Here is a 10448-nt window from a genome sequence, read left to right on the forward strand (position 1 = left end):
TGTAGCACCGATCCTAAATACCGAAAAGTATCCTTCTGGGCCACCACTTGCCCATCTAAACTAACGTCTCCCCCCTCATGCCTAGTAGCGCTGAAATCGCACATCATGTACTCGGTCTTGGTCCTACTAAGTCTGAACCCTTTCGACTCTAACGTGCGTCCACAGCTCTAACTTCCTATTAACCCCTGCCCTACTCTCGTCAACTAGCACCACATCATCAGCAAAAAGCATACACCAAGGGATCTCACCTTGTATATCCCTTGTGACCTCATCCATCACTAAAGCAAATAAATAAGGACTCAATGCTGATCCCTGGTGTAGGCCTATGTTAATAGAAAAGTCAGTGGTGTTGCTATCACATGTCCGGACAAACGTCGTCGCATCCTTGTACATATCCTTAATGAGGGTAATGTACTTAGTTGGGACTTTATGCTTCTCCAAAGCCCACCACATGACATTTCTCGGTACTTTGTCATATGCCTTCTCAAGGTCAATGAAGACCATGTGCAAGTCCTTCTTCTGCTCCCTATATCTCTCCATCAATTGTCGTATTAAGAAAATCGCCTCTATGGTTGATCTTCCAGGCATGAACCCAAATTGGTTTTGGGTCACACTTGTCACTCTTCTTAGGCGATGCTCGATAACCCTCTCCCAAAGCTTCATCGTATGGCTCATCAGCTTAATCCCACGGTAGTTAGTACAATTTTGAACATCGCCCTTGTTTTTGAAGATAGGTACTAATATACTTCTCCTCCATTCTACCGGCATCTTGTTTGACCGAAAAATGAGATTAAAAAGCTTAGTTAACCATACTATTGCTCTATCTCCTAGACATCTCCACACCTCAATGGGAATACCATCAGGGCCCATCGCTTTACCTCTCTTCATTCTCTTCAAAGCCTCCCCGATCTCTACTTCCTGAATTCTCCTCACAAAACGTATGTTTGTATCGTCAAAAGAGTCATCTAAGTCAAGGGTAGGGCTCTCACTCTCCCCATTAAACAACTTGTCGAAGTACTCTCTCCATCTATCCATGATCTCCTCATCCTTCACTAGCAGTCGATCTGTCCCATCCTTAATGCATTTGATTTGATTGATGTCCCTTGTCTTCCGCTCGCGGATCCTAGCCATCCTATAAATGTCATTCTCCCCTTCTTTCGTGCCTAGCCGCTGATTCAGGTCATCATACGCCTTACCCTTTGCTACACTCACAGCTCGCTTTCCAAATAGAATATAGTCAAACCAAAAATAAGATCGATCGGAGATCAATCCCATACTAGCACATGTGTGAGCTTGCTACCCACCCAATTAACTCTAAACAAAACACAACTCTTGCGTAGTTCTGTGATGTGACAATGTCTTTTACATCGTCTTAAAATAATATAGCAATGCATGAAATTGTCTATTAAACTAGACCAATATACTTACTCGTAGTAGTAAAGGAATAAGAACAAGGTATATAATAGAGCCAACGGTTGGCGGTAAGACCTCTCAACCAAAGTATAGTAGTTTAGGTCAGTCTCAGTGAAAGTGTGATGACACAGTTATTTAGACTAGAATTTTAAGAACTGTGCCAGTGGAGTGTCATGGTGATGACACTCCTCTCTTCTCTTTTATCATACTATTGGTACATGCTATCAAATTTAATGTTCATAACACTTTTATGACACTCCCACTGAAATTAGCCTTAGTCCTTCGTCACTAATATAAGGCCCACATGTTCCTCTTACAAGTCTTTTTGGTTTTTGTGCTCAAGCTGACTGCAAGCTTGCAGTCTATCTCTCCTTTTTTTCTTTTTCTTCTCCTTCACCTCAGCATTTAGTCTTCTTGCAGCCTGTTATAATGCTTTCTCTAACACGGGTTAATTTCCAAATAGGTTTATGGAAAATACAAACAACCCTACCTACCGGGTGTACCGAGCGGAGGGCCCGAGTCCCCGTCCGATTTGCAAATCACACGGCGACCACCGGCGGCCGGCGGGCATAGGAGGTGGAGAGGCGACTAGGCAGCGTCCGGAGGAAGCGGCAGCAGTGGAGCATACAATTTTGGGGACGGGGACGGTGGATTGCGATGGAACAGGCGACTGGCGGTGATGCTCGAAGAGGCAGCAACTGGCGGCGGAGGTGCTCAGGAGGCGTTCTAGCTGGTTGCGGGGACGGTCGAGGAGGCGTCAGCTAGCGGCAGTAAAGTTCATGGGAGCGGTGGATATATCTTGAGCTCTCCATGGCAGTACGATTTTTCTCTCCCTCTAGCTTCGATTTCGGAGTGTATTTTTGTTCCGAGCGCTCCATCTTTCTCCCCTAATCTAGGATAGAAAATTGCGGAGCAGAAGCGCCACCACATCCTAAAATAGCATAGATTTATCATTGGTTTGCTCGGGCTCCTCCATGCGGCAATGCCTCGCCACCACTTCCTTTCATTTTCTCCCCAACCGGAGGTCCAGCCTGAATTTCCTTCCTCCTTCGGTCCTTCCTTTGAGGAATGCATGTCTTGAAGGGAGATATGGAAGATGGATTGAAATGAGGTATGGTACATTGCAAATTTCCTACTTTGCTCCCCTGTTTGTTGGTTTAGTTTTTTGTTGGAGTACTATGTTGTTGCAGCGTGTTCTGCATTCAGGTTGGGCAAAAAAATATTATGTACCTCGATGCATCATGGGTTACGAGAAAGAAAGAACTTTCATGACTGCTGTCAGTGTTTTCTTTTCTGGAAAATACAGAATTGTCTGTATCATGGGAAATTAACTCTTTGCTCACAATGCTAAGGCCGCGGAGGATTTCAAAATATTGTCGCACTGCACATTGGTATAGACTCAATGAGCACATTGCAATTCGACAATTATATAAGGATGATCCAATCAACTTTAGATAGATGGCTTGCCCTGCCAGCATGCAACTTTGATGAGTTGATTTATCACCATCCCACAATGCACAGAGAGTTCCACTTTTTTCTTTGTGTTGGATGACAAAATGCTATCACTTCATAAAAGGTTGCATAACCGATGTGCAAATTGAACCGAAATAGTAGTAGCGGTTGAACTTGGAAGGCCATTCTTTTATGATGATTGCCATGTACCTGTATAAGAGATGTTGTGCTCCGTATACCCTATTTTAGAGGATTCTTAAAGCAAATTAACTGATATGAGGATGAGGCAGATCTGTGTAACCTGTAAAACATTAAATAGATCCAATAGTTGCCTCCACCTAATACAGTATCTGCATAAAATCTTTACTATGTGTTAGCATTAATCTTGTTACTAGATTGTGTCCAGGTCCAGCTTTTGTCTATGTTCATTCCTATTAGTGCTAGGTAGATTGCAGCTTCTAGTTAAAGAGAATAGTATGCAGATCGTATAGTCTTGATTGCATTAATTAGGAGGATATCATGGGCAGGTGTGCAGCCTTTTATCCTCTATATATTGCGAGAAAACGATGAGGGCTAGAGTGGCCCGAGTCAAAAAAAAAAACTTGTGTGTTGTTGTGTTCTCATGGGTGTCCACCAGAGAAGAAATACTGGTGTATTTGTGATAAGCATCTAGAAAGTGAGGGACTAGTTTCCAACAATATGATTTAGTCATTTATGCTGTACATATTTATTCTGCCTTACTAGCTACCTAAGTTTTGTATACTTTTCTAAAGAGGAGTACTCAGCAAACCCCAAATGTAAATCATTTATTCATGTCTCCCGGTCTCCCCAAAATGTGAGTAAAATAGTGGATATGTTGCTATTCCAAGGTCATGCAACTGATTTGATGTATTCTTTTTTAAAAAAAACTTTTAGATGCAATGCATATGGAAGTTTTCTTATAGGGCAGACTGTCTTCTCTTAAAAAATATACAAGTATTTAAATGATACAAGAGGATTTTCTCCTAAGAATGCTTCAAAAGCCACATCCTTTTCTGATTCTTGGGGTTACACTATGGACCATCTCATATAACACGATAATTTCACAAAATATGAATGGGAATTCATAAAAGCATTTTCTTCAACTAACATGGTTACTACTTGCCAGGTACGCAGTGACAAATCTATCCATGATAATTTTCTGAAATTATCATTCAGTAAGCTCTTGCATGCTGCAGAATGGATGAAGTGAGTGTGGAAAGGGTGCCACTGGTATCTGTTGCTTCTGACTCTGTCAATGTAGAAGCAAGTTTGATTGATTCAGAACCTCCTGCTGCCTTAGATTTTCCTAAAAAAGCCCCGGTTGTTCATAGTAGACATTTAAGTGAAGATTTAAGTGCCCTTACAATTAATGATTTGCGTGTGAACAATGGAGAGCAGAATTGCAATGAGCAGATTGAAGGAAAGGGCGTAAATAGTCATGGTCACATTAGACATTTTAGTACAGATTTAAGTTCCCTTGAAATTAATGATTTATACGCAAACAAAGGAGAGGAGAATGGCCATAACCTGCTTTGTGGAAAGGGAGAAAGTCGCCCTAACTCAGCTGAAAGAAACATTTATAAGGCAGCAGAGATTGCTGAACGCTTCATTAAATCTATAGATAACAGAGTGCTTGTTGACACTGGAGCACCAATAGAATCCGTTAAAGAGGCAGTAAGCAAATTTGGAGGTATTCTCGACTGGAAGGAGGTAATGTCTATTTTACTGAAATGTTCTCTGTATGTCTCGTTGCCTTTTTTTTTTGGTGTTAACTTATGAAATATCGTGGATCCTGTTTATTTTGTGCAGAGACGTAAAAATGTTCAAAATGCACTTGACAAGGCACTTGAAGATACTCCTGATTACCAAAGAAGAGCAGAAGCTACAGAAGTTGAGAAAAATAAAGTTCTAATGGAATTGTGTACCACTAGGCGAACCATAGAAGGGCTCAAGCTTAACTTGGAGAAGGCACAAACTGAGGCAATACAAGCACAACAAGACTCAGAGCTCGCTAATATACGGTTCAAGGAGATACAACAGGGAATTGCTTGCAGAGAGAGTGCTGCAGCAAAGGCAGAGATTGAGCTCGCAAAATACCGCCATGCTAATGCCTTAGCAGAACTACAGTCAGTGAAAGATGAGCTGGCACAACTTCAGAAGGAGTACACAGCCTTAAAAACTAAAAGGGACAATGCTGAGACAAAGGCATGTGAATCCAATGCTGCATCACAGGAGATTGAGAAGACCGTTGATGACCTCACCCTTGAGCTCATCGCATTGAAACAATTGTTGACATCTTCTCAAGCTACTCATATCATAGCAGAGGAACAAAAATTAAATTTCGCTTTGGCATATCAACAAGAGAAGGCAAAATGGCAGAATGAGCTGAAGCAAGTTGATGATGAGGTTCAAAAGATACATGATGCAGCAGCAGTCAATAAAGATCTCGAGTCCAAGCTAGAAGCTGCCTCTACACTGTTGGTGAAGTTGCAAGATCAGTTTTCTACTTATTTAAAAGGGGAGGAATGGCCTGAAGAGGTTAGCCTAGATGGAGAGGCAGGGATCCCAATTGTTAGTACTCGGGCGAAGCTGGCAAAGAGTAGGAAGGAGCTGGAGGACATGAGGGCAGACATTAAAAGGGCCAAGGATGAGGTCAGAATACTTTGGAATGCTGCTGCTACACTGCGAGCTGATATAGAGAGGAACGAGACAGATCTGGGGGCATTGAGACACAAAGAGCACCTTGCTTCTGTTTCTGTCTCATCTCTACAGGAAGAATTGAGCAACAAGACATATGAGCTCAATATTGTCCATGAAAGAACAAAAGCAGCTGAGATGCCTGCAGAGCTACAGCAGGCAACTAAAGTCATGGAACAAGCAAACTCAAAAGCTCAGATGGCCCGTCATGAGCTGGCGAAGGCTAGGGAAGAGGCAGATCAAGCCAAGGCACAAGTCAATGTCGCCAAGTTGAGGCTCGAAGCAGTGTCGAGGGAGATTCTTGCAGTGAACACATCTGAAGAAATTGCAACCGCCTCAGCAAATGCACTGCAAGAATACAAGCTGGAAACACATATAGACCCCCAAGTTGAACGAGTAAGCGACAACTATGTGACGTTATCACTTGAAGAGTACGATGCGTTAAGCAAGAAAGCACAAGATGCTGAGGACCTTGCCAAGAAGCGGGTCATTAAGGCTGTTGAGAAGATTAAGCAAGCCAAGGATGCAGAGGTGAGGAGCTTGAATCAGATGGAGCAGTTGGCCAAGCAAATCAATGGGAGGAAGTTGGAGCTGAGGGCCGCACAGGAGAAAGCTAATTCGGCACAGTATGGCAAGTTGACCATGGAGAACGAGCTGAGGAAGCGGTGGGCCACACATGAGCAACAGACAGATGCGGGTGAGTCAGCCCATGGCATTGCTGATCTCCCAAATTTGAAGAACTCGTCGTTGTCTTTTGATGCAGCATCATCCACCTCCAATCCTCAAATGGTTGGATCATTGTCTAGAGCTGACACGATAGCGGCAACTAGGGTGAAAGAATCGAAGCCACGGAAGTCGTTGTTTCCACGGTCCATAGTAGCTATGTTTGTTTCTAGGAAGAAGACACATTGAAAGTAACATTCCTTTCCACTGATAAGAGCGTGGTAAGTTCTTTAGTATGATTAATTTGTACATGTACTCGTGTAGCATATAGGATACAATTTCAAACACGGAATGCAGAAGCGATTCAGAAATTTTATTTAATTTGTGCTGAAGATTTTATCGAGCATTGGTTGAGTTGCCTCTCTGATCACTGTGCTAATATTGTTAGAAGCATACAACACGACTCCTTGTCTGCTGTTGACTTGAGAATTTCATGTTGGCTGTTGAAAAATTGAAAACGATCGGGTGCTCTAGCTAAAAGGGGAGGGGTGAATTAGACACTATTAAAATCTTAACATATGGCTCCAACTAATTTGCACAAAACTTAAACTAGATCAAGCTATTTAGATGTGCAACTACGGTTCACCTTAGTGTGAAAACCCTTATCCCAAAAGAGTTTTGCAACCTATATCCAATCCTAGCAAGATGCTACACTAAAAAAGTAAAGGCACACAAGTTGCAATATGAAATGCGAAAGCTTAAAGATAGGGATGAGAGGAAGCAAACTCTCAACACGAGGATTTATCCCGTGGTTCGGATTGCCACAAAGACGCCTCTACGTCCACGTTGTTGAAGCACTCACGAAGAGTATCGCTTCCCGGCAATCAAGTCTCTTCCGTGAACACAATCACGGTCACCTTGATCCCGATCTTCACTAAGGGAGATTGCCCATGAAGGAGGGGTCTCCGTCCCCCGCACAATGTCGTCGACGCCGCTCCACACCAAGCCGGAGGGTCGTTGACTTGCCGGCGAGTCACCAAAGCTCCAAGGAGGCCGGCGCACCGAGATACAACTTTGGTTCACTCTAGAACCACAGCACAAGGATCTAAATCTTGCTTGATCACTCACTCAAGTGCTAACCTTGCACAAACACTCACAAAAGTTGTGCTAAGGACTAAGGATTTGATCTTTATGCTCTTGGATGGCTTGGAGATGTTCTTGGGTGTGTGTGGGATGTCCAACAACTCCAGTAAACTTCAAATGGCCGGGGTGAGGCGTATATATAGGCCACCAAGTCTTGTAGCCGTTGCTCCAACGGTCAGCAGAAAACAGCATACCATCGGATGAACCGATGCCTCTGCCTGGGGTGGCGTCGGTTCATCCGGTCACTCTCAGACTCGAAGTAGCCGTTGAGCTTCTGACGCACTGTTTGCGACACCACCGGTTTAACCGATGACTGTGTGTCGGTTAAACCGGTCACTCACAGCACTCAACTAGCCATTGGTTTCTTTCTCTCCTGCTGACGTCATTACACCAGTGCTATGCTCCGATGCACCACCGGTTCAACCGGTGCTGAAGGCTTGGCTCCTTCGTGCTTGATATCGTCTCTGGAACATAGTACATCCAATGCACCGATGCCTAGCTTGACGCCGTCGGTTCAACCGGTGACCTGGCTATCTTGACTTGGTCTTCGCTTGATCTCCATTTGCTGCTTAGACTTGCACCGATGCCAAGGCGTCGGATCTTCCGACAACCATCGGATGCACCGATGCTATAGGCATCGGTTCTTCCGGTGCTACTGATTTCAGTAGAACTCGTCCAATTCAGCGTTTCTTTTTGTTCTTTCTTCGTGTTTTGTTTTGTATAGCCTTTTTACTTCATCCCTGGGATCTAGAAATGTTCACTTAATAAAAGCATTAGTCTCATTTATTGCGTTGTCATTCGATCACCAAAATCACTCGAAATGGCATAAATGGTGTCATGTTCGTTACAATCTCTCCCTTTTTGGTGATTGATGACAACACAATCAAAGCAAGCATAAAATTTGTAAGAATTGACAAATTTAACCACTTACACTCGCTTGGATGTTTACCACCATTCAATGATGGCTTGGCTTCCCCCCTTAAGCCATGATTCCCCCTTTTGTTTCTCCCCCTATTTGCTACTCCTCTCTCATATGTTGACTTGATCCACTCAGCATGTCTCCCCCTTTGAATATTTTTTCTTCTTGGGAACATCTCTCCCTCTTTGTTGGGAACATGCCTTGCTTTGATTCATATTTCTCCCCCTTTGGAATCAAATCACCTAAAAGGTCTTGTACCTAAAAGGTCTTGCAAAACAATATAGCTCAAGAGAAGATTAGTAGCCTAGAGAGTTTGTGTTGTCGGTCAAAACCCACCGGCGAGTAGCGACAGGCAACACGAAGAGCCGGGAGGTCGCCAGGGCGCTGGCAGGCACTGCTCCCTCGTCAACGGCCCTCAATTCCAGCACACGCCGCGGCTTTATAAGACGCAGGGCGTGCCACCTGACCTATACCCGATCAGGAAGGTGCGAACGTGCTTGCGACGATTTGCCTGCATACACAAACACGTGGAAACATAAGTCCGAGCCGTGGTCGGCTCCCCGGGACGACTCTTGCATCGGCTTTAAAGAGCCGATCGAGTCCCGGTGTCAGATTGGATCTGCTTGTATCCGGATATTGATAAATAAAGCAAATAACTGTAAAGCTACTTCAATTAAATCTAGCTAATCTAATCTAGCGTAATAAATAACTAAACCTTAACCAGAATAGAGGCCTAAGAACAAGCTAAAGCCGATTCCCGGATCAATTTCCTGTTAAGACTAAGGCAAAGCATCTAATACGTCACCGGACCATCCAACCCGTTTGCAAGGCCTAACCTAGCAGATATTACGCCAATTCTTAAGTATAAGAACAAACCATAACAGATTAGATCTACTAGATGGAAAAGAAGCAGAGTGTTGTCTCCGTGCAACTAATTCTATGCAACAAGAATTAGCATAAGATTAAAACGTGACTGCACAGAAACAACATGATATTCGTAGATGGTAAGCAACAAAAGCATAATGAATCTACTAAAAGCAATGCTACGAACATCAAGATAACTAGTACTGCTCGCCATCAAAAACGCTTCAGTGCAAGTAATACCAAGGTAAAAGCAAGAACAACGCTGCCCTGATCGCAAGAAGCGATCAGGGCAGCATGGCGCTTACTTGGATGAAACCCTAGAATTAGGGGTGGTGATGCGCTGAGAGTTATTGATTGCAAACGTGATGACGTTCTCTTTACAAATACCATAGGATACATATTTATAGTCCGGAGATTTGGGAAATAATCTAAACTAATGTGTCCATATCGGACTCTATCTCTAACTCAATTTGAACTAAATCTAAGAATACATGGCCCACATGGTCCAAATGCTCACGCAGGAGCCGATTCGTAAGCCTTCTTCAATTTCTTCATTAAACCCAACTCATTCGCGGCCCATTAATTAACCTGTTAAATTATGGCGATAACACATGCCCCCTAATTTATGCAATGATAATTCCAAAACCACTTCACCGCTTCATCTTCCCGTTGATGCTTCATTAAAACGCACAACAACCGCCATGGAAGACACAACATCTCTGCAACTGGCTCCTCGTAGAATGTGAAACTGCCGATCTGTCTTCCATTTTTTTACTATTTAATCTCATCCCGAATCGACTCTCTTCACGGCAAACTCATCCTCCTCCCAAAGCCAAGTAGCACAGAAAACCCCAACCTTCAGTAGCCAATAGCCATGGCGATTTCCTCCTCTTCTGGCTCCAACTCCATCAGCCATTCTTCTTACTCTCCTTCTTCCCCTTCTTCTTCAAACCTTTCTGCCTCCTCCCTCGACTCCATTCCAGAGAGTCGGGAACCGACGCCGGAGTACGACCCGGCGGCGGCGTACGAGGCGCTCACTCCTCTGCACTGGGATGCAGAGGAGTTCGACTTCAGGTTCGCCTCTGAAGACGAAGAGCCCCAGACTGAAAGCGAAGACCTCCAACTCCTATTCCAGGAGGAGTTGGAGAGTAGCAGCGAGGAAGGCTTCTCCTGGGATGGAGTCGATTCCTCCTCGGAAGAGGAGATCGGCTCCTCCTCTAGCGGCGACGACTCGATGGGAGGAAACCCCTTCCGATTCCTCGGGTCCTCCGAGGAG

At 44.1% G+C, this 10448-nt stretch overlaps 1 protein-coding gene across 4 annotated transcripts; it reads left to right on the forward strand.

Annotated features, from left to right (window-relative positions):
- Positions 1–1871: 1871 nt before the first annotated feature.
- LOC120681187 (protein WEAK CHLOROPLAST MOVEMENT UNDER BLUE LIGHT 1-like) lies at positions 1872–6660 on the forward strand. 4 transcript variants are annotated; one of them, XM_039962718.1, is made up of 4 exons: positions 1872–2229; positions 2310–2524; positions 4083–4596; positions 4696–6660. In XM_039962718.1, exons 2-4 carry the CDS (start codon positions 2388–2390, stop codon positions 6493–6495), a joined length of 2451 nt encoding a protein of 816 aa, XP_039818652.1. In that variant the 5' UTR covers positions 1872–2229; positions 2310–2387; the 3' UTR covers positions 6496–6660. The 4 variants fall into 4 exon arrangements, with proteins under 4 accessions (XP_039818652.1, XP_039818657.1, XP_039818663.1 ...); XM_039962723.1 differs by having other exon boundaries at positions 2315–2524; XM_039962729.1 differs by having other exon boundaries at positions 1872–2524; positions 4013–4596.
- The last annotated feature ends 3788 nt before the right edge of the window (positions 6661–10448 follow it).

This window comes from Panicum virgatum, chromosome 2K, assembly GCF_016808335.1.
Source record: "Panicum virgatum strain AP13 chromosome 2K, P.virgatum_v5, whole genome shotgun sequence".
NCBI lineage: Eukaryota > Viridiplantae > Streptophyta > Magnoliopsida > Poales > Poaceae > Panicum > Panicum virgatum.

Bases quoted from the DNA above. Each gene is read 5' to 3' on its own strand.
- LOC120681187 (XM_039962711.1), top strand. From the start codon at position 2,388: ATGCGGCAATGCCTCGCCACCACTTCCTTTCATTTTCTCCCCAACCGG. The intron at 2,525-4,082 runs GTATGGTACATT...TGCATGCTGCAG, and splicing joins GGAAGATGGATTGAAATGAG to AATGGATGAAGTGAGTGTGG. The intron at 4,597-4,695 runs GTAATGTCTATT...TATTTTGTGCAG, and splicing joins GTATTCTCGACTGGAAGGAG to AGACGTAAAAATGTTCAAAA.